The sequence below is a fragment of the Sycon ciliatum genome, chromosome 1 (assembly GCF_964019385.1).
Source record: "Sycon ciliatum chromosome 1, ocSycCili1.1, whole genome shotgun sequence".
In the NCBI taxonomy this organism is placed as follows: domain Eukaryota; kingdom Metazoa; phylum Porifera; class Calcarea; order Leucosolenida; family Sycettidae; genus Sycon; species Sycon ciliatum.
The window spans coordinates 67,423,448-67,448,416 of record NC_088643.1 but is presented as its reverse complement, the minus strand read 5'-3'; the positions used below and the strand labels follow the sequence as shown (position 1 = coordinate 67,448,416).

The 24,969-nt window shown below is 49.2% G+C and overlaps 2 protein-coding genes across 2 annotated transcripts; one reads left to right on the top strand and one right to left on the bottom strand.

Annotated features, from left to right (window-relative positions):
• Positions 1-864: 864 nt before the first annotated feature.
• Positions 865-12,818, top strand: LOC135805022 (leucine-rich repeats and immunoglobulin-like domains protein 3). The gene is made up of 4 exons (XM_065319010.1): positions 865-1,637; positions 9,718-10,023; positions 10,871-11,170; positions 11,701-12,818. The coding sequence occupies exons 1-4, from the start codon at positions 1,253-1,255 to the stop codon at positions 12,090-12,092; spliced, it is 1,383 nt and encodes a 460-aa protein (XP_065175082.1). The 5' UTR covers positions 865-1,252; the 3' UTR covers positions 12,093-12,818.
• A 901-nt stretch (positions 12,819-13,719) lies between these two features.
• LOC135805021 (uncharacterized) lies at positions 13,720-23,436 on the bottom strand. The gene is made up of 8 exons (XM_065319009.1): positions 23,401-23,436; positions 22,428-22,545; positions 19,975-20,077; positions 18,785-18,874; positions 18,388-18,450; positions 16,659-17,195; positions 15,804-16,382; positions 13,720-14,734 (listed from the first exon to the last, which is right to left on the bottom strand). The coding sequence occupies exons 1-8, from the start codon at positions 23,419-23,421 to the stop codon at positions 14,542-14,544; spliced, it is 1,704 nt and encodes a 567-aa protein (XP_065175081.1). The 5' UTR covers positions 23,422-23,436; the 3' UTR covers positions 13,720-14,541.
• Positions 23,437-24,969: the final 1,533 nt, after the last annotated feature.

Genomic DNA, 24,969 nt, shown 5'->3' with positions numbered 1-24,969 from the left:
CCACCGCACCTTCACACAAGTTTGTATGCCACCCTGTACACAATAGGTCACGAGTCACAACTTGAAATTTTCAGGGAAAATTGAAAGTACATGGATGCTCGACATGAACATCCAACGGCACCGTACGAGTACTCAAAGTTCATACTCTGCCGATTTTTTTAAATGTACGCGTCTCTCACTTTTAGCGCCATGGCGTTAAAACCCAGGCTATTTTCTCCATAGATTTGGTCCAAAACAGCGATGTTTCACCTATAACGCCATGGCGTTATATGCGCGGAAATACGGTATTGGTTATACAGTCAGACATGATGTAGAGTCATTACGACTACTACTACTGGAGAACGGTTTTATTCACAACACCATGAAGTAAGAGTCAAAGCAAAAAGATAACCCAATTTCGGAATCAAATAGAACACTCAATTGAAATATAAAACTAGTACTAGTAGTAGTACTCCTGAAAATATGCATGATCATGGGCATATGGGTGGCTTAGTATACAATGTACTCTGCAATGACAATGACTTGTATGTGCGACAGTACTGAATGATTATGCATGACTAAAACGAGGCTGCTTCTCTCGTACCCGGTTGCCCACTTAAGGTACGTCATCTAATAATCGTACTTGCGCGCATAAACACATGACATACATGTGGGCTGATGTGAATGACTATGATGAGTATGTAGGGAGGTGCATGTGATTGTGGGGGCGAAAAAATGCTATGCGTGAACATCGGAGCGTGTCTCCGTTCCATAAAAAAACGCGTGTAGTGCAGAATACGGCAGCTCCGTCAATCTCAGGCGGATTTGATTCCCGGCTAGGCTAGGCTGGCGAGATCGAGAGGAACGCACACGTATATCACATAAGCGTGACCTTTTTTTATTCGCTCCACCTCTCCTGCGAGCAGTTCAGGCTAGTTCTCAACTGCCTGTGAAAACATCACACGTCTTGCTGTCGAGTGGCGAAACGACACCGCAGAACAGTATAATAGTGCCGTCTTTCAGGTTGGATTGCAGTTTGCAGCGTGCTCTTGCGGAGCAAAGGCCTCTGTGTAGATCTACCCTTCAATCAAGGACATACCAGTCTGTGAATGCAATGCAAACTGTTTGAGTATCCAGCATAGTGACTGTGCGTGCGTGCTCCGCTTGTGAGCGATTAGCTGTGGAGAGCTGGCGACGGACAGCAGAATCTTTTTCGCTTCCTGCCAGTAGCCACTGGCAAAACAGTTCAAATTGCTGCCTTCACCCATGCAACATGGTAAGCGTGTGGGGCGAAGGGGAACGCCAGCAGTGCGCAGCTGCTCCGTCTCCGTCATTACTAGTGACGACCCGTGGACGATGTTACCGTTGTTCACACCTCCACGATGAAAGGAGATGGAGGATGAGATATGAGCGCTCGCCGCTTGCTGCGAAGTCGGCGACAACAGCCGAAGCTGCGGGAGCAGTAGCAGTAACGACGCTTTCTACTAGTTCTAGTTGTTCGGCGACTACTGCTACTGGACGTGGCGAATGGCGGATGGCGAGGCGCAGAACGGACAAAGGACGTGGATGGACCTTCGGCCGTCACTTCGTCCTGTTCGCCCTAGTTGCTCTCGCCATTTTGGACTGCAATTTGTCCAGCGCACTCATCGACTTCGGAGGTGAGAACAGACTCAGTGTTGATTGTCCTGGAGGCGCGCGTGTGTGTGTGCTTGGCGGCGTGTGCTGTGGTTTTGAGTCGCTTCAGGACTCTTGTTGTGGTGTGCATGGAAGTTCTGTGGAGAGACTTCCGTGTCGTGTGTGGTGTGCGCGGGCGCCCGCAGTAGTACATTGGAGTCTTCTCATGGTGTCGCCGTCCGTCCTGTCTGCCTCGTAGCAGATGGTATTCTTGGGTAATGCGAGATCATGCATCTTTTGTTCGGTTCGACGGTCAGCTAAGCCTTAGCCTTAGGTGTAAGGTGTTGCTACTGTGCACCATGGTGTACTGCTACGGTACTAGACTGGTACGTTTCTTGTCAGCTGTATTATTCCGTCTCTCTCAGATTTGATTTATAGTCTAGCAGTTCAGCTGTATTCCTGCCCGTGTGGCGTGCAAAGAGTGAGAAAAAGGGGCCGAGGGAGCAGGAGTACCTCCGCGATTGTACTGCAAGAACAAGACTTGCGTGTGTTTGTTAGGTGCAGTGGCTGGCTAGACTCGCCACGCCAAGACATGACTTTAGAGTTCAAACTGAAAAGTCGTGTCGTGCGCATTGTGCGTTACTAGAAACGGGAAGTCAGAACCAGTGAGCCAGGGTTAAGTAATAGTTCCCGTTGCGCATCTGCCACCTAGTATGTTGCAGCGGGCGGGAAGAATGATGTGAAATTTGCTGCATGGAAGCGCCCGCTCTCTCGCACATCTCGTGTCGGTTGGCCCTAGACCAGCGACCCTTTCTTTGCTTGTACTGTTGTTGTAGCAGCATGCACCAAGATCGCGGCCAGCACAGGCCTGCGATGACAGTGAAGTAATATTAGTTGCAGTAACTGTTGTAGACTAGTTGTGTGTAGAATTATGTTGCTCTGGCACTCACGACCATTAGGCATTACTTGCACGGTATTAGCCTGTAGCGTGTAGTGTGTAGTCACAGCAGCACAGCAGCACAGCTAATAGAGCTATGTAACATAATTGTTACCGTGTGTACTGTAGTTGAGTGTGCTGTTACTTGTTAGTACAGAGTCACTCAGTGTACACCACCACCACTATGTCACGCTCGCTTGAGCAAACACCTCCGCGTGTCCCCTTGGCCTTGATCTCTTTGATGAAGAAAGCTGTGCTGTGATCACATGTGAGTCAGTGACGACAAAATGCCCCAGAGACTGCAGGGGGTAGGCCTGGGTACAAGACCCTACACTGCAGGGTTGATGGTAGATATACACCCACCCAGATGGATGTGTGATGGAGCTGTCCAAGTCCTGACAGCAATCCCAAGCTGTGGGACCATGGGGTCTGAGTAACTGAGGGGTTCCTTGAAAGGTTAGGAGCACTGCTTTTGGGACACAGTCACTGACACAGCTCTGGTACATGTATGCGTAGTATGGGGTTAACTTCAACTTGTCATGTCCACTGCAGGTCATGAGCAGCTTGCTTGTACTGAATCATGCAGTAGGTGGAAGGTACAGTCTGATTTCTGACATATTGCCAGAGGCCTGCCTTCCCACCAATCAAGTCCTTAGGCCATTTTCTTCATTTACCTTCTGACCCAAATACCAACTCCACATCATTATGCAATTTGTGACCACTCTAGTTGGTAGATACTGGTCCAGTCAGCTACTCTGCATGGGGGGTTGGTCATCAATCAGCCAGTGGGTGGAAGAAATGTCAGAATACTGGCAATATCAATTAGAGGTATCAGTTCTATTCCGCCTTCCCATGCATGGTGGAGGCCAGTCTAGCCAGAGTCCGCTGCATATGTCTTCCACCTACACATCCGCATGCACACACACATGCACGCATACATACACACACACACGCACACACACTCACATACACACACACACACACACACACACACACACACACACACACACACACACACACACAATCTCACTGAGTCATGGGAACATTGACAATGAGTGATACTGGGCTGGCTGAGTTCTTGCAACGCCTTTAGCATTCTTGTCCAGCCTGCTCAAATCCTCAGTACCTCCTCTTGTGTGTTTGGTGAGTTTTATGTTGCTGAAAGAATGCAATGGGAAGGAAGTTCCTTTGGCAAATTTCATTGTCTATAATAAGATGACATTGTCTGAGGTTGTGTGGGGTCATAGGGACTGAGAGATATCTTAGCCATGCTATTGTGTACTGACCTGCCGTGACTGCGGCAGCATAGTTCATGTAATGCCGGATTCAGGGATTCATTCGTTCCCTAATGCTACTGGTGGAGGCAGGAACTGGACCCACTAATATGGGTGATTAACCAAACGTTGCAGCACCACAGCACTAGATATACCATTGCTATGCTATTTGTGTTAGCCCACCCACACCCCATGGCACGAGGCAACTTGATCTGTTGTTGCATAATAATTCTATGCCAGACTTGCAAATGATACTGCCCACGTGTTTGACGTGTACGCAGACAATAACTTTGTACCAGACGCGCACATGACATGAGTTGCGGTATAATAGCTTTGTAGCAGACGCGCAATTGAATGCTTTGTGAACTGGACCACCCATATGTTGTGCCACACGCAATGTAACCGTTCTGAGTTCTGAGTATTGCCGTTCTGAGTATTGCCGTTCTGAGTATTGCTGTGAGTAGCAGGCGTGTAATGCGACTGGTTTCCAGCCTGCTCGGAAGCTACTGCATGTTTGATCGAACTGGTGTAGATGTAGTAGTTTGCAGGCCTAACACAGTGGACTATTTGGAGGACTATACACTATGTGGGTATGATCCGTTTGTTTTGGCCATCGGCCCGGCTGTACGCCAGTTCCTTGGGGTGGGTGTCTGGAAATCTCTCCGTTTAACCCAGTAGGGGACCTTCATGGGAAGTTGAAGAGGAAGGATTTAGAGTGGATAGCTTGCATGCGTGCTGACTAACTGCACTCATCCGAAAACTGTGTGTGGTCAGTGCTGAGCATGATTGCAGGGAAGTCTGTACGTCACCTGCCTTAGGGAATAGAATCTCAGGAATGTCTTCTGTAGCCCGGTCAGTACAGGAATACAGGTTACCAGTCGTGTGGTGTGCGTCTGTGTGTGTGTGTGTGTGTGTGTGTGTGTGTGTGTGTGTGTGTGTGTGTGTGTGGTGTGTGTGTGGGGGGGGGGGGGGGTACTGTGACATCGGACACAGGCACGCGGTGTTAGCATTGCCCGCAAGGCACAATGCGATGTCGTTTGAGAATCAAGTCACCGCCTCTATCCGGCCTATGGTTGGTTTTCTTGGATACCTACATGTATGTGCGCTACTGTCCGGGGCCGTCAGTGGACGGGTAAGATTGAGTTTGCATGGCGCATCTGGTACAAAAAAACAGGCATCCTTGGATTAACACTTCCCATCGAGAATACTAGTAGTTAACTCCATCTCAGGAATGCGTGTGAAGACGGCGTGTTGTTTGTTGTAATTCTCCTGTCCACTATCGATACCGCCCAGAAAGGTAACATAATCATTGGCGCCAAGGTTTTCGAGTATGAACTGCGTGCCTTGCTCGTCAACCCATCCCATGCGTATTGTATCCCTAAGCGGTGCAATACACCATGGTAGCTTTAGTGTTCGCATTGTAACATATGTGTCAATACCATGATATGCCAACCCTAACACCATGGCGCACACGTCTCATTTCTAGCCACGCCTGCTGAGGACGGCGCATGCAAACGTGCAGTACGACTCAGTGCGTTCATGCTCCCAGGGAAATGGTGTTTGGCCAATGTCGGGTGAGCAGTACAGACTCAGTGCGTTCATGCTCCCGGGGAAATGGTGTTTGGCCAATGTCGGGTCAGCAGTACAGTACTGTCGGGTAGCGCCGAAGATCGGCGGCCAGGCTAGAATTTCATCAAGCACAGCATACCAATGTATACACGGTGACTCAACTGCGCATAGACTGTAATACATGAAAATAAGAACAGTCTGGGCTAGGAGGCTGAGCCCCCAGTTCTTCGGCGACCAACAGTACTGTAGACGCATAGAGGTGTGCTGTGTGGCTCAGGCTGGTGTGCACCATGACCCTGCGTGTACTCGCCGTGTGTGTACAGCACTACCATGAATGTAGGATAATGTTCCGGGAAGGGGCATGATGACCTTTAGCCATTCTGTCTATGGTTAAAGGTGTACTGGTATTGTGCCAGGCACTGGAAACGACACTAGTGTTGTGATGTCACGTTAAGCAGCGTGTGGGGCTACTTTTATGAATCCCAGTGACAATAGCATTGCTGTCGGAGCAGGTGAGACATGCGCAAAGGAAATTCTTAGCTGCTGCTGCCCAGTCGAGTTCTCGTCGCAGTCAGTTAGAATTGGCTGTCATTGTTTCTGGTGTGTTGTGTTGCGGATAGCATTCCTTTGTAACAGCCCTGGTGTGGTGTCTGGCCATCGCCCAGATGATTGCGAGGATGCGGTCTTTGCTAGAACTACATGTCCATACAGCACCTGGCTATGGCAAGCCATGGCAGTCAACATTGGCAGCATTCGGTGTGACGAGCTTTTGGGGGTAAACATTTCCAGATCAGGCTGTTCAGAGATCAACAACTCTTGGACTGGAGCGTCGAATCGGATATGCCGACTGCGCGTCTTAGCATCAGGAAGCCGTTCAAGTCAGCACTGCCGGCCATATTTTGGCTTGCAATGTGACTAGGTTGAAATCACTGTAGGAAGCATGCATACTGTGTGCCTAGGTAGATCCTATTACAGCATTTCCTATTGCAGAAGAGGCCCAGTCACGCATGAACGACATCCACAGGATATTGCTAGTTGCCCAGAACTGAATTTTGATCTCTGAAAAAGGTGATTGGGGCTTGTTCACCGGACAAACGACTGATATAGTTTCTTGCAGGTGCGGCATGGCCGTCGCCGCATCACCTGCAGCATTGTGTACTGCCTGCTGCCCTACTACGGTCAGTGTGCTGTGCATCACTGGGGCCAGGAGAGCGGGATGATGGATGAGTTAGGAGCACATCACTGCTGTAGTCTGTGCCAGGCCCGGTACATGATGGTGATGATTATGTACGATCACGTTAGCATGGCCTGCAGACAGTGCCAGGTGGGGTACTACTACCGGGTGTGTAGCCACTTGTTCCTGAGCAGAACTGACTACACCTTTTCCTCCACCAGAGAAAGAAAACATTTAGCAATGTCTAGCAGCTGCTACCTCTTTGCAGGCGTAGTTGATCAGTGCATGCACTGTGTCCAAAATTGGTTGGCACTGTGATTCTGCCTTACTGTTTCTCAAACCATTTGCAGGATCCCAATGCACCAAGGTATAGGATCCCTCTGTTCCCTTGGCAACCTTAATTAAGTGCTGATAAAACTGGGCCTTTGAGATCGGTAGAGAATGGAGAGAGGGAGAGAGAGAGAGAGAGAGAGAGAGAGAGTGTGTGTGTGTGTGTGTGTGTGTGTGTGTGTGTGTGTGTGTGTGTGTGTGTGTGTGTGTGTGTGTGTGTGTGTGTGTGTGTGTGTGTGTGTGTGTGTGTGTGTGTGTGTGTGTGTGTGTGTGTGTGTGTGTGTGCCTATGGTATGGAGTCAGCTGTCCAAGATGAATAGTGCTGCTAGTGATGTCTGGGAAGTGTACCGTGATAGGGGCAGCGAAGCAATTATTTGGCCTGTCTTGTTGGCCAAGAGAACCCCGAGTGGGTCCAAGATACAAAGGTTCTACAACTAAATTGTCATCCGCTAAAAGGTGTGAATCCCGACTTGGTGCCTCACTCGGCGTCCCACTCAGTGCCCATATCTGATGGTTCTACTACAAGAGCCGGTATTAGCATTAGCTATTCGCCATTGAGGTATCGGATACAGAGGTACTGCCTGTCGGGGATGCTTGGCATCATCAACGATACCTCTGCACTGGTGAGCTAGCGGAATGTGGGGCACTGAGCATTGTAGTATCTGCGTCTTAAGCAGACCTAAGGGACTGGACTTGCTTGCCTAGTGCCCATGAGCTCTCTGCTGTTCCACAGATGTTCATCATGTGGCTGAGAGGAAGTGTGGCGGCTCAGTGGAGTCTTTTCATCACCCCCGGCCCTCCCCGTCGTGAACGGCGGTAGCGAGATTGTCGGGGGAGAGCAGTGATTGGGAAGCTGCCTACGGACAATCCTCTGACTTCTATCCATAACTGCGGCGTGGCATTCTGTCCTTGCCTGCCAGCCAACCTGGTCTTACTCTACAGGCCGCAGTCCCTGTGGGAGTTGCTGCTGCTGTGTGTACAATCTGCATTCATCATACAAGCACTCTGTATTGTCATCAATATCAACTTCTGCACACTGAGGCAGGATGTCTAGTAACTAATGCAGGAACAGCAGCAACAGCAGGAGGAAGAGGCAGGTGTGCAGCTGCCAAGTAGTAATTTGGTGTTTTTTTAGTCTGTGTGTTTCAGGTTTCCCGTCCTGTACCTTCTGTTCTGTCAGTACTCGTCGCAGTGACTCAGTATACTCTGAATGTGTGTGGTAGTTGCAGCTCAGCTCCTTTGTTGTGTAATATTCAGTGGTGTACTGCCGGGGTCTTGTCACTCTTGTGTCTGTTTTGGCATGGGGTTCCTTACCTGGGCCTGAATGCAGCCAGCCTATGGTATGCTAGCACACCTGGTGGACATGGCCGGCCGCTGGGAAATGGGTGTCAAATGTTGCATTGAGAACTTGAGATGTCAAGTGCCCGGGTCACAAGAGGGCATGCAGACACTGGAGGAATGCTGCTGAGGGTACTGCTGCTACCTTTTGCAAGTTTTGGGCAGGACTGAAGTGCGCAGGTGTGCAGCCCTTGGACCTGCTGCTCTTCAATCCCATGTATGTGTTGGAGACCTAAGGCCTGAGTAGGGGGTCTGAGATCCTGTGAGCATGTTACATGTCCAGGGAAATACACTCGCTCTGAGTTCAGTCTTTGTTTTAGTCTGGTCTACAGCTGTGTGCTGTGTTAATCTGGTGTGGATGGCACTGAGGAAGGGATAACCGATAAGTCTTCTAGTGTGTATTATGAGCAAGCATTGACTGCCGCTATCAGTGTCCATGTCACGGTATCTGCCAGGCTGACTGCCACAGTATCATCACTGCCATCAGATGTAGCAAGTGGCTGCCTTCTTGTCTCAAGTAGCTTGTTGTCAGACAGGAGGATGACTTGCCAAAACTCCAGGCAACTCTCCTCTTGGAACTGTGAAGTCCCGCTAGGGGTTATCAATGTTTTCAATCAGGAGTGACAGTCACAGTTGGGTAGTCAGACACTGTTACGTAGTTTGGTGTCTGTGAACCTGAGGTGATCATGCCCTGCCATACGGAAATGCTCACGCATGCCTTTGGGCAGACTTCCTCAGCCTGTTCTCTATTACACAGTGTATACACTAATACACTGTTCAGCTGTGCTGGGCAACATGATGTTACACTGCCCTGTGGCGGCTAGGCTGTGCGGGATAGCCACTACTCTGTCAGCTTTGCCAATGGCACTCAGTGATTGTAGTATTAGTAGATGTGCAGTACTGTAGACTCTACATGTATATAGTCACATATGCGTTACAATAGGAAATACGCTGCATACCTACTGCTCTTTTCTCTCCGAAACCGTTACATTGTAGTACAGTGCAGATCAATCGGTAATCAAGGTGCCATTGTACTTCGAAGTATGTGGGTGCGTGCGTGCATGCGTGGTGTGTGTGTGTGTGTGTGTGTGTTTGCGTGTGTCAGTCGTATGTGTGCCCTTTTGTTTGCTCATTTGTATGCCTGTGTATGTATAAAAGTGTTAAGCTGTCTGCCTCAGTAGAGGTAGATGACTACGTGCACCAGGACCGGTAGGATCAGTGTTTGATCGGTCCGGGCCATTCAATAGCCTCGCATACTTTGTGTATTATAGCAGGCACACATGACCTCCTCAGCGGCATACACAGGCGTTGGTGGCCCACAAGTTGGTTGGGCCGGCATGGCCTGACCAACCGGACTGGTTATGCTAGGCCTGTGCACAACTAGCGTTATTTGCAATGTCCATCACAGTGCCAATGCTGCCCGCTGTGATGTGTTGTCTTGCCCGCAATGGTCTAAGGGGTCTGTGTGTCTGCGGTTTTGTTGTTCCAATTGCTCTCCCCAGATCCGTTCGCTGATGACCCACGCTTCGTAACACCGCTGCAAAATATCACCGTCCAGCTAGGCAGCCCGTTCAAGTTGATATGCATTGCCAATGCTGGTCCACTGCCACAGATGCTGATGCACCACAATGGCATGCCACTGAGCACGTCATTCGCGCCTGATCAGAATTCGAAAAGCAACTACGACGAACTAGGATTGGAATTTGCGGTGGAAGTGGCGGAAATCAAGCATTCTGGTGTGTACCGATGTCAAGTTCAGAGTTCGAAAGGACATGTTGCTACCACGACATCCTATGTCAAAGTTACAGGTAGGACAAGCAAACCCACGCTACCAGTTGCGTATAATACAAATGCTCTTGTTATCTACCAAGCAGACATTGTGCAGACATTGTGCAGACATTGTGCAGACATTGTGCAGACATTGTGCAGACATTGTGCAGACATTGTGCAGGATTTGTGTTCCAGTATCTGTGTACATGATTGCACTGTGTGGCCTCTGTGTACATGATTGCACTGTGTGGCCTCTGGCATTGAACTTCAAACACGTGTGCACCTGAAGCCGTGTATGGCGGCTGGGCTGCTTTAGGACAGTGTCCGGTCTTGGATAGCAGCCACTAGTCACTGGGGAGTTAGAATCCACTTCTATGGTGTAGCGCGTGTGCCCTGCATACACATGCAACATTCTCACGCGTGTGCCCTGCATACACATGCAACATTCTCACGCTACCACACTACACCATAGTTTTTGTTGTGATGGCAAGTGAAATGTGACCCCTAGGGGTTCCCCATGCCGCATCCAATGCCAAATCACGATATGGACTTGCTTCCTCCATTAGGTCTGGCCATGGCCGGACCAACCTTTTGGCCAAGTTTACTGCTGAGAAGGTCACGTGTACTCGTCACATCATACACAAAGCATGAACGGCTATGGAATGTCCGGACCAATCAAAAACTGCCTCTGCCGGTCTCGCCCATACATTACTTTCTTCATTTGGCAGACGCACGCTACACTGTATGCAGTGATTGGGGGCTTGCTTGGCAAGCATATGTAGTGTCGCTTTCAGGTTTTCAGGTACGGGTAATTGTTGCATGTTGTTCCCGCAACTGTTCTTACTTCTTGTTCTTGCTTTGCGTTGCTTGTTACGTCCTGACTAGGAGAAGGAAAGCCTGTCCTGCGTGCCATCAACAACCAGGTGATCACAGAGGGCGCTCCCGTCAAACTGCAGTGCATAGCCGATGGGCTGCCTCGGCCGATCATCGAGTGGACTGTGCCAGACCACGTCGTCGTCGGCCAGGACATCCAGATCAACAACACGCATGGTACCGTGATCATCAGCAGTGCCAAGCTTACGCACGAGGGCTCCTACCGGTGTCAGGCGACGAATCGATACGGGGTCGCCAACCGCACCGTCAAGCTGACTGTCATCGATCACGAGGAGCCCCGCCAGCCAACTGGTAAGTCGAATGCGGTGCGTGTACATGTACGCGATCTTGATTTAAATCATAATCTCCCTAAGTGTGGAGTTGGAATGAAGTTTGGTCGATTTCTTTCCGTTTATCAGAAACTGTAGCTGCACTATCCAGTATCCAAGCATAGATACAACCCCAGCTGGAGAGAGTGCGCATAGGACCACAGGTGCAAACCACACAGGATATCTGTGCGGGTATTCTACCTGGACTTGATGACACGCTGAAGTAATGGATGTAAGACCCCGCCGTACTTGGTCACCATGTGTGTGGAATGCGGCATGTGCAAGGGTCACGCTAGTTTCAGAGACCGCCTGTGTCCAAATGCTGCAAGTAGCTAGTCCCCAGCATGGGTGATTGTTGAAATCAGCTCAGTTTCACATGTTCTTCAAAGCACATTTCATTGAGATGAGTGATTTGGTGATCTGACCCTGGCTTCTTTTTCTTGCACACAAACAGGCAACCAATGATCTGACTGATGTTCTTGTATGTGTTGATGTACTCTCTACTTCATTCAGTGCCAAGCCTTGCCCCAGAGCTCACCACCGAGCCACCACGGACTGTAAAGGTGACGAAAAAGGAGCCCAGCGGGGGCGGTATGCTCCTGGGACTGACGGACGAGGTCCTCATCATAATCATTGCCTGCTCTGGGGCCGTTATTGTCATTGCCTGCGTCACCATGCTCCTCTGCTACATCACCATGACGCGCCGCAGACGCGTGCACGCTCGCAAGCCGCCAGTGGCCAGTCCGCCGACGTCCCAGACGCACACGGACAGCACGACGAGTACAGGGGCCATGGAGTCGCCAGTACAGACCCTGCACTATGCCAGCGACCATCATCCTGGCAGGTCACCAATACAGATGCTGCACAACGGCAGCAGTGGACACCACCACCATGTCTTTGTTTAGCAAGCAGCACAAGGAGCAGGCCAACAGCACCAGGAGCAGCATCTGCTGTACTTCGAAGTACATGAAGCGGTCAGCTGATACGGACATTGCTTTGTCCTATGGTGATATGCATGGTCCTTTGGTGATATGGTGACTGCGGCATTGTACAAGACAAAGACATGTTATTGCTAGGCAGGTATCGGTACACAGGCCATCATCAGTATACACATGTTCTTTCATAGGACAAACTCAGTCAAATACCAGCTGCATATGCCGCGAGTAGGATACCGGCATTTCAGATCCCAGATAATATTTTCGTCCCATTTTCGTCGGAGACAATTGATTGCTTTGTGTTCCAGAATGCTTCCCTATTTAATCCATTCAGCCAAGTTGGCTAGAGAGTCTTCTCTTGACAAGTGCCTTGAGCGATGATGACGGCAGTCCTTTGATGCACACAATTCCTTTACCCCATTATATACCTCGAACAAGATAGTTTTGCGCATTTTCCTTTTTTTGCCTTCCACAGCTGAAGAGCGGTATAGCTGTTTCTTTGTTTGGTGAACACTATTACTCTGATAGTAGTAGCAAGAGTACCGTATGTTCTCCCTGAGTAGCAGCAGTAGCAGTTGCCTAAATCAGGTTGATATTGCCGTCCGCCCGCTCTATTCTAGATACACAGCCCCACCGGCACATATTCTATCAGGACTACTTTGAGAACACACAAGAACAAGATTATTCAACTCTGGAGACGAATCACGACTGCTGGCGCGCAGAAGAGTATGTGTGTGTGTGTGTGTGTGTGTATGTGTGTGTGTATGTGTGTGTGTGTGTGTGTGTGTGTGTGCATGTTTAGGTGTGTTACGTATGCGTATAGATGTGTCTGCGTCCGTGGCATGTTGAAACGATTCAAAGCTAGTCCGAAATTCGGTACTCGGTATATCCATTACAGTTAATCTACGCTGACACCACCGCAGAGCCGAGATAGGTGTATGGTTTGTACATATACTTGTTGAACTTGAATACAGTACAGTGGAGATCGGATATAACGACCTTGCATGTAACGACAGATTGAGTTTAGCGACACAATTCTGTTGCCCCAGTCGTTTAGTAAGTCCTTTGTGAAGATCGCGTCTAGTGACAGATTGAATATAGTGACATTTTGTTCTCTCCCGAAGGAATGCCGTTATATCCAATCTCCACTGTAGCTGGAAATCCCCTCAATCTGTGGACCGCTGTTTTGACTTGGATAAACCTCCAGCTCAGAGTGATTGGACACACTGACTGCTGTGCCGACATGTACTGAACACGGATTAATTTTTTTATCAGTTTTTGAAGCGTCAAAATTGGAGTGAAATCAACGAGGACTATTTCTCAATTTCTCAGCTACTGCACAATGACATTGCCACGAACACCACATACAGTAGTTACCATGGTAACTGCATACGACAAACAGCATATGCAGTAGTTCATGACTATGGTTATAGCAAGCAACCCATGCACACATTGTGCTAGCATGCCAATGCACTCACTCCATTCCCACTGTAACTCTGAAGTGCATGCGCACACTTTCAGTACACTTTCCAAATTTCCCAAATTAATTAATTTGTAAGACAGCGAAAACCACATGTGCACACTACCCACTCAGTGCTCAATTTGAGGAATCCAAAGAACCTGTAACTAAACCAGAAGTGGTGCGTGCGACTTCAAAATAGTGAATCATGTGTTGGCCCTGATGCTTTAAACTACCATACAATAGCTTGTAGGTTCTAGGTTCTAGGAGAGAGAGAGAGAGAGAGAGAGAAAGGAGAGAAGGAATATATATATATAGAGAGAGAGAGATGGTCCAGCCACTCCATAAATACATGTAATTGTATGTACAATGAGGTAACTATGATGTGCATCCGCTGTCCAAAACACGGACTCTACATTTGTAAGCCAGAAACTATCATGCTCGACTAGTGGTAAAGCGCTTGCGGCGTGTACGATTCTCGGCAAGCGATCATCGATATACAGGAGTTAACAACAATAACCGACAACACAGCATACAGTAACTGTTATCAAGCAATGAGTGGTTCTGGTCAGCGACAATCACTCTGACCCATGATAATCATCGCAGGATGATTTCTCTTGGGTTAGCAACAGTGAGCATTAGCACGAGCATGTTCGGGGGACAAGAGGACCACTCCATTTTTTTGCAGAAGTCTAAAGGGAGGATGAGGATGCCTGCACCCAACAACAGAGGGTGAGGGGTAAGGGATGCCAGCACCCATCAAGCTCTACCATTTTCATGCGGTTAGTAAAGTCAAGAGCAGCAACACATGTAGATACTGATATACTGGCACATACCTGCACATACCTACATCAGATGTTATTAACACTAGCGTCCATGGTGGCATCCCCTAGGCCCTGTGTGGCCCTCCGGCCACAGAGTGAAGCAGCTGCTGACGGCAGCCTTGTCCTGTCCAGAAGTTCATGACGTCAAGTCTGGCATGCTGCGTGCAGGAAAGATCTCGTACTGCGGGCCGTCCTCACCGACGGTGCTGGTGTTGGTCAGACGAAAGTTACTAGCCACCGGAGAGACGCCGTACAGGCCGGAGTACTTCTTTCTCATCCCATGCGGTACTGGAGTGCGCCCGTTGGATAGTCCGGGGGCAGGTGATTTGCTGTAGTGAACAGTAAAGACAGAAAAGCATTTACAAACAGAACAACTCACAGGACCTGACCTAATGGCATCATTGACTAGGTAATACAGTGATAGTAACCAGGTAACAGGTACATGTAACATGTGCACATAACAGTTACAGGTACAGGCTGTGACATCACATGGCTGTGCACGGCTATACATGGTTGAAGGTATGCATACAGGTGTGTGCTGCTGCTGCTGCTCACTTTCAGTCTCGTGGTGTTTCAACCAGACAGGTACAGGTCGGTAGCACCCAGATCACGGGGTCTGAAGGCACGCAAGTCACAGGTCTGCCCTACCAAGAACACATAACCCCGGGGTTACTCGATCTCCGGATAGCTAACTGTTTCGACCTTGACATGTGACTTGGTGCTAGCAATAGTACCCAACTCAACCCCGGCATGGGCTAGAGTACCCAACCCCGACATGGGCAATAGTACCCAACCCCGACATGGGCTAGAGTACACAACCCCGACATGGGCAATAGTACCCAACCCCGGCATGGGCTAGAGTACACAACCCCGACATGGGCTAGAGTACCCGACCCCGACATGGGCTAGAGTACACAACCCCGACATGGGCAATAGTACCCAACCCCGACATGGGCAATAGTACCCAACCCCGACATGGGCTAGAGTACACAACCCCGACATGGGCAATAGTACCCAACCCCGGCATGGGCTAGAGTACACAACCCCGACATGGGCTAGAGTACCCAACCCCGACATGGGCTAGAGTACACAACCCCAACATGGGCAATAGTACCCAACCCCGACATGGGCAATAGTACCCAACCCCGGCATGGGCTCTCAATAGTACCCAAGTCACAGGTCTGTAGTAGTAGTACCCTGGAACCCAAGTCACAAGTCTGTAGCACCACAAGTATATTATAGTAACTGTGTTTACACGTTACAACCACTACCAGCCAATAAAAGTCTTGCACATTATAACATGTCAAGGTGCCACATTTCCAGGCACATTGTGGCAATGATGAGTAAAAGGACACACATGTACAATATAGGCATGCCCGCCTATAGTAAATTACTCACGGCACATATTCCCCCACATCGTCCAGTGACACACTGTGATGTAGTTCAAGTTCAACATCATCGTATTGCACATTGCCCGCAAGGCGAGTTCCTGCTGAACTGGGCCGGGCGGCGGCTCTGGAAGCAGCTGTTCTCACAGGATGTGATAGCTGGCGGTGCTGCAAGCGCGACAGCAGGCTATTTCCACTGACTTGCTTTGTGACAACGTTTTGGTAAGCAACTGGCTCGTCGGGCTTGTGTGTTGGAGAGTCTACCGGCGATGGTGCTGGCGGTCGTGAAGAAGTATCACAGGGTATGCTTTGATTGACAGTCATTTCTGTGTACTCGGGTGGCGACTGATCATTGCCATACTCCGGGCAACGGCTGCTGTTTGATCGCATCATGTGACTGGCTGCATGTCGCGACGATGATGGCAGGGTTGACGCACGGCCGACCTGAGGGCTCCCAGAGCCAGGTGTCTGCTGGCGGTGAGCGAATGGTAGGCTCTTTCCTTTGGCTAGGTGCGAAGGACCATGCTGCAGTGGCTTCTGATCCCTGGGCATGGTCGACGCTTCAGAGAGGGATGAATATTCATATGTCCTGACCAAAACAAAAGCAGGAAACACAACAGTTACCTATTTGTGAGCATGCGAGGTGATAATGCATTGCATTGAGCATTGTGCACTGAGCATTCTTGCAGCAGCGGCAATACCTACCTCGCTGCATAACAACATACAGTGGCTTGTCTCATCTAGGAAACGAGTCAACACACACTGTGACTCAATGATCTGAACAACATGCCCCGGTCTAAAAAAACCAAGCCTAATTGTACAGAAAGTCTAAATCCATTCCAGTACAGACATAATAATACAGTACCTTGATCTTGAATCAGTGGAGAGAGGCATTGTGGATGCTGGTGACCAGTTGAATGATGGCTGCACTGCAGCATGCTGATTGTCCCACGGTCTTTCATTATAGATGATGTTGTCCCAAAGGATTGTTTTCTTGTTCATTGGCGCGTAACCGCCATCAATATCAGTCTCACTGGCCTCAGTCCCGCCGCCCAAACTACTACTGCCATCAGTCTCCTTGGGTAATATTCTACGAGGGAGTGGCAGTGAGGTGCCGGACATTTCCGTGGCACTGGCATAGCCCGAGGTCCCTACGCCGCTGTCACTGTGTACGTGCGTGGGGCGTTTGTCCATGGTCGGCGTGTGGCCGTGCTGTTGTTGCTGTTGCACTGGTTCATATAGGTGTTGCTGCCCCTGCTGCTGCCGTTGTTGTTGCACTTGGTCATACGGACGTGGAGGGTTGTCTGCACTCACAACATCTGAACATTGTTCTCGGCAGAGTGTGTCATAGTTTGCAGATGGTGCAGGTTCCTCTATGATCGGCTTAACCATAGGCGATGACCTGTATGTGGTAGATGCCGAGTGCACAAACCATAGGCATCAGAAGCTATTATGCATGGACTGGCTCTACACAAAGGGTCAGCAGGAGAGGCTCCCTGCAATAAACTCTGATCAATCATCATCAGTCTCACAGAATGTGCATGGGCCACACAAAGCCAGCTGTAATCATCATTGTGTCACTATCAACAAACCTCACTGTGTGAATTTTCCCATTATTTTACGTGCCTATAGTACTGCATACATATGACAATGTATACGCATACAAGAGGGATTGAAGCGTTTCAGCTGTGGCATAGTTTCACGCACACGCGGTCACAGCACATCATTAAAAAAATAACCGGACTACTATAATGAAAGTGCATGTAGCGGAAAGAAGATGCATGTACATGTGTACCACCACACAATAAGAGAGAGAGAGAGAGAGAGAGAGAGAGAGAGAGAGAGAGAGAGAGAGAGAGAGAGAGAGAGAGAGAGAGAGAGAGAGAGAGAGAGAGAGAGAGATAGATAGATAGACAGAGAGAGAGATGGATAGAGAGAGAGAGAGAGAGAGAGAGAGAGAGAGAGAGAGAGATAGATAGATAGAGATGGATAGAGAGAGAGAGAGAGAGAGAGAGAGAGAGAGAGAGAGAGAGAGAGAGAGAGAGAGAGAGAGAGAGAGAGAGAGAGAGAGAGAGAGAAGGTCCAAAGGGAATTAAGTCGTCACTCGGAGTTTCATGCCGAAGCAAGCACCCGGCAACTGAAAAGAAGCCCGGGATTTATCATGCAACAGTTGTGTGGCCAAATTATTTCCGACCCACGTGCAAAAAAACAGTGCTAAGGCGCATGTGGCCCTCAGATTGGTTTTTCGGAACGTGCACTGTGTAATTGAAATGGAAATGCGGCGCTGCTTTTGACTCGCGGGTCGGATTTCTTCGGCCACACCTGTACGTGTATCTATGCCCGAGGCGCCGAGGTGCTGGTACTTGCTGGTGAAGACAGTCAGTATCTATGCCCGAGGCATGGTGCTGGTACTTGCTGGTGAAGACAGTCAAACACGAGAGCGGATGTATGCTACCGCAGTGATCATCCCGGGAAATGAACGCCATCCCATCAAACAAGGTGCAGGTAGAAAACATTGTGTGGATGACCAGCAATTGTGAGTTCCGATAATTGAATGTCCAGTACAGTCATGTACATACAATGCGACAGCTTACTGAGTGTAATTCGGGTTGACATCCATGTCACCTAATGAGACCCCCGACAATCCTGTAGGAAACCTGATAACACACACACACACACACACACACACACACACACACACACACACACACACACACACACACACACATGCACAGATCAAAATTAATGATGCATACACATGCACCCACCCACACATAGGCACACATAGACATAGACACGGACACAACCACACACACGCACCAACCTACACAACCATAACGTTACATAACCCGATGCATGGACGCAAAGGCAAATGACTGTTTACAGTCTTCTTTGGTTGAAGCACACACACACACACATACATACACACACACACACACACACACACACATACACATTTATTGTTATGAGAACAGACGTGCTGTGACTTACGAGCGATGCCGAACCACCCCTGAGACTGTGGTGCCAGGCTGACTTTCCTTTTCTTTGACTTCCTTCTCCTTGACTTTCTTCTCTGCATGGCTGCGTGTGACAAAGATGGTTATAAAAGCAATACTAAATACATGTACCGTAAAATCCCGCCCCTCCCTGACTTCTTGTCAGGGACGTGATTGATTGTATCCTCGTATGACTCTGTCACAGTCTGTGATGCCGTACTGTACCGCAGACGCGTGCTCGATCCCATTGGAAATGTACGCAACAGTGCCCACCCTCTTGACCAGGGATCGCACAAACCCTGAGTTTTGACAGGTCTGTACGACTCCTGGCTCTTGACCTTTGGTCGGTGTACGAGATGCACGAACAGTTTTCGTACTACGGTAGGGTGAGTACTTTTTCATGTACAGTACGACTCGTACTGAATGCGGCAAGTAGGACTCGCCCATCCCCCCCCCCCCCCCCCCGAAGCGTCGAGGAGGTAGGGGCGCTCTGGCGGGATTTTACGGTATGTGTAATACACAACCCGAATATGCAATTTTATTTTATGCATGACATGTACTCCATGGAGAGAAGAGTCACGTCACAAGTTTCTGGTAGAACATACTGGTGCACTGCACATGCACTCCAGACTCCTGATCCGAATTCTGCACATGCACTTCCAGACTCCTGATCCGAATTCTGCACATGCACTCCAGACTCCTGATCCGAATTCTGCACATGGACATCAGCAGCGAGTGGCAGTAGTAGCTAGGGAGACGACACGAGATCAGAGCCGAAACCATGTGCAACTTGACCCCGGATTTGGAAGTTCTACGTGACTGGTGGTGTGTGTAACTCACGATCACAATCGCGGCCTTGACTTGCCGACACCAAGCGCGGCCCAGACAAGCGATATAAATCTGCCATGCCCCAAGGGCGACTGTAACGGGCAGCACGGGGCAGAAACCCCCCGCAGGATTTAGTGTTACAGTCGCCCGTGTCGTCTCCCTGCAAGCTACGACTCCCTGCAAGCTACGACTCCCTGCAAGCTACGACTCCCTGCAAGCTACGACTCCCTGGTGTATATGCATTAGACATACATGTGTCCAAAAAAATCTTGCCGTCAAGAATGGCATTAGAACATATCGTGACCTAACGATAACTGATGGTGTTCACTATAAAAAGTATACGGGTATTAAACTTACTTGGCACGTTTTTTGTAATGGCTGCATAGTGCAATCAGGAGAGCGCAGATGAGCAGCAGCAAAGCACATCCGCCAGTCAGCCCATAGATAAACCAATACGCCTCTGTACGAGCATGGGTAAATTGAGTCACATAGCACCAACCCGCACACATGCACACACACGCGCGCGCACATACACGCGTGCACGCACACACACAGACACACACGCCCACCAGTGACACCAGTACACACTGCTCAGACGCCCAGCGTAGTGCAGCACACATCACTACAGATGGGTACAGCCAGCAGATGGCAGAGTGTAATCTATATTGTACTGACAAAAGTACTTCTTTTTGAAGTAAGTGCACGTGGTCTGCACCATGTCACTTGTCAGCTGGGCGTGGGTGGGTGCACAGCAAGTTAGTCCCACACTTTACTAAGTTAGTTTAGTACTCATCCACCCAGCACATGACTCAGGATGTGAAGGTCAAGATTAATATTGATATCATCATCCTGTCTGTGTACCACTGGAATCAACACGCGTGTACCTAGAAGATTTACAAAGCATGACACTACGGCCTACTGAGGACAACAACAACAACAACAACAACAACAACAACAACAACAACAACAACCACAACAACAACAACCACAGCAGCAGCAGCAACCATTGTGAGAAAAAAGAATTCAAACAACAACAACAACAACAACCATAGCAGCAGCAGCAACCATTGTGAGAATAAAGAATTCAAACAACAACAACAACAACAACAACAACAACAACAGAGACAACCCACCAGCAAAGCAACCCATGCAAGCAGCATACTGTAAACTGCCTAATGTTTACTAATTTTGCGAGAAAAGCACAACGCAAATATTAACCATCGCCAAATCAAACTTCAACAGTGGGTATACGCGTGCGGCCATAGTGCTCCGCGAACATTTTTCATCGTAAACCTAGTACCTGTTGGTTCTGAGAGATGGCAAAAATTTAGTGACGCAAACATTGGGCGGTTTACAGTACCCTGTTGTGTTAGGCTTGTTTCCCTGGCTACAGCACGGCTTGTTTCCCTGGCAACAGCACGGCCACACAGACACTGCATAGGTACTTAGACAAACTGGCTTTTGGGCGGACCACTAGAACATTGACAAAGTCTGTTATGTAAACCCTCACATTGACAGTGATCCTGTCACACCACACCACACTCTCTCACACACACACACCTTTGGATCTTTGGAAAGCCCATCGCCAAAGGCGATGATAGCTATTAGTATTAGCCTTAGGCGAGGCAGTAGTTCTTGTGTCGGGATAAATCGTTCGGACGGCGAAAGTCGCGGCCGCAGACACAGACGAACACTCTTTACACACAGACACACAGACACACACACACACACACACAGACACACACACACATACACACACACACACAGACACACACTATTGGACCTGTTACAAGCACACTGGGACAGGTGGTAGCCCCAAGCCACACAAGTAAGCTATGCACTAACATTAGCTGGCATGTGCGAGACCGCGCCTCCTGTCATGACCGTTGACGTGCGGACAAACCTGATAAAATCCGACAGGCTAACAATGATGATTATCGTCTGCTGACAGAAGCCACACCATTCCTGAGTACTACTCTACTCAGTCGTAATACGCCGGTAATTTTCCCGCCAGTGCAAGTTTAGATGGACTACACTACAATGAAAACAAATTCTACCGGTGTCGACTAGCACAGTATTATCAGAGGAGGATTTGATGTTGTGCATCCGGCAACCGGTGATGTGTAAGTGCATGCGTATTACTACCCAGTGCAAGTACACACGATTGTGTTCAGAATTACAACTGGCAACTGGCTTAGAGAGTTTTCCTTGTGGCAGGCCACAGACATGCCTGATTGCGCCCCTATATTGGTGGCGAACGCAGTGCCTAGTGTTGGTGAGAGTGAAGATGCGAACCTCACAACCAAGTTCCTGACAAGGGGCAACATGGGAAACGCCTTCTGTGCCAAGCCAAGACAGTGCACAAAAACGCAGACAAACACATTGTACATGCCTGCTCCGTCGACAAGCAAGCAATGCCAACAGAACACATGCCAATTGCCACAAGGAGCCTGCAGCTATCACAGCCCCAACATACACATGGATAAGATAAGTTACAAGCAAGCAGCAGTGGCCAACACTAGACATGGGCGCATGAACAGTTGGAACACACTCTGGAACACAGTCAGATTGGGCACATTGCGTACGGACAACAACCTCCCCTGATCAAAAGCCAAAGAACACTTGCCTGTGTGCCTCCAGAACAGGACCTACTAGATTACTCATGACAGAACACACTCACGACTCAATGGCACGGGGAAATACACAACATTGCACAACTAACGTGCCAGTTCTAAGCTCACAAAAAAGGCATCAGGCAGCGGCTAGTCTTCAGCAATTGTAGGCAACACAGCGTTAATCATTGCACCTACCATCCAGGTCGGCAAGGCATTGGTTTACTCGTACTGTGGCATTCATTTTCGACACAGGTGCAGCGTTGAAGTAGGGCCTCCTTCCTTTCACGCCAGGACTCTGCACATCGCATATCGCCTAGATAAGATCCACCATAGCAGTGTGATGAGCGATAGAAAGCAACTAAAAAAAAACTAAGAGAGCTCAACATAAAGACATCACTAGTCCAGTACTGCAGAGCTGAGCGATGGTTATACTTAGCGGTTGAGGACAGCGTAACACCATTCAGCCGTCGAAGAGTGTAATGCGACAAGATGCGTCCACCACGCACGTATGCACTGCACGGCGCAAGAAATCATGACAGGACAGACCTTGACGCCAACAGCACACAGGCAATTGACAGGCTGACAAGCCACAGGACGACAGGGTTTGACACGTCCACCGGGATTATCGTGCGCTACATCAGCACGCTGTACCAGTGCACCTACAGAATATAGCATACGACTTGTGCGCTGAGGCCTGCCTGCCACGTGCCCCATGCTACGCCTAACATTCTTGACACGGAACGCGTCAATGACGGAAATGTTACTGAAGATCCACACGTTACTGTAGAATACATACGCCAGCACTGCTGGCACTAGTACTGGCACTAGATCAGGCACTACATCAGGCATGATAGAACTGCAGGAGAAGAAGACCCTTCGGCAGCAGCATGCACTTCTCTATTCCCGAGAGCAGCTCCATGTCGTTGAAGGCGCAGCTGTGGTTGGAATGCATACGGGACAGCCTGTGGGGTCCCAGCTGAGAGCAAGGACTGCCCCGTGCTTTACCATCCTGCCATGACTCCCCCGTTAAGCCTACTAACTAATGTACAGTGGCTATGCATGATACAATGGATAATAGTGTGCAAGATCACATCAGCACATGTTACCGGGTAGTATGCACACCAGTGCCCGCACTACAGCCTCATTCACAGACAACAACATTACCTACCGGCGTATGTGCGCACTGCATCAGCAATGTGCTTCAAGCTGTCCGCTGCCAGGATGTGACAGGAGCGCCACTGCATTGCTATGGAGGCTAACGGCGGCAAAGCTCCTGCAAAACCCTTCCACTGTCGGTGATATTACATAGCAATACACACACATACACACACACAGAACACATGCTGAAATCCAATGAGTCAGCAGTCAGTCATTATAGCAACAGTGGCTGACAAAATAGATGGAGAGTGAAATGGGCAAATGGCATACATGTACATATGTCGCCATGTTGGCTGGCCCCTATGACGGCCAGTCAGCCAACACTGGCAGGAGGCCACATGGCATCACGTGTATATAATGCTAGACCTTGCAGCGGTGGCCGCAAGACAGAGGAGACGGATGTCGTGGAGACTCGGCAGCATACGCCCAACTGTCGGCCCTTGGCCCTTCCCTTCATACTAGCAACATTTCACTCGCATCCAAAATTGCAAAATTGTGATATTACACAAGCACACAAACACACATATAATACACACAGTGTGTATGCGCAAGAACACATCCAGCGCAGCGTATAATCATTCACTCAACACAGCATGTACACAGGTTTCGAAAGCAACGTCTCCGACAACGGTCTCTACGCTCCAGCAAATAGCCCTGCAGGTGCAGGAGCATCAATAGCGGCTAGCAGCAGTAGATAGAAAAGAGCAGTATGATTTCAAGGTCACCAAAGTGGAACACAGCCTCGGGCAGATGGTATGATATGGTCATTCAAATTCACAGATAATTCCTGTCATACCAGTATCAAGGAGAACACCCAAGGGTTCACCGCTGACACGATCGGATACATCTGCATCCACCGACTCCCGACAGGTGTGGACACAGTACAGTGGAGAAGAAAGTAAAGAGAAGCTTTTTAAATGCCAAACCATCATGAACACGGGTTAAATCGTGACATTCAGGTGATGCGTACATCGACTCCAGACATGCACACCTGCACACAGTGTCCCACAAGTGTAGGCACTCTTACTCACACCACTCTCCTCAAGCACACCTACCAGAGGTACATGCAGAGAAGGTTTTCAACAAATGAAAGCAGCCATGTTTATCTTAGAGCAGAAACAGCGCATGGAAGACCGACCACTGGATATCCCACTAGCCGTTAACACAATAAGGACACTCGGGCAGGGCACAGCACACACACAGCACACAAAGCTGGGGGCAACGGACGACATTCGTTGAACAAGTCAGGCTAGCTCACCCCCAGCTTGGCACTGTATCATTACTAGCCCTCGTCTTGAATTGAGGACAAACATGATTGAATTGAGGACAAGCATGAATGTATAGACAGAGAACTTACAGAAATACTTCCAGCCATATTATAATCATAGAATGGTGACATTAAGTTGTGATACAACTCACCCTGCCAACAACAGAGTCCAGTCTGATCTCTCAGTTCTCCTATAAGTCTCCGTCTCCCCTGCAGGCATGAGCACAGCCCCAGCCCCAGGGCTGTCTGGGTAAGGTGTTCGCATGGCTTTGGTCACTGAACACAGTCACTGTGTAGTACAGACACGGGCAC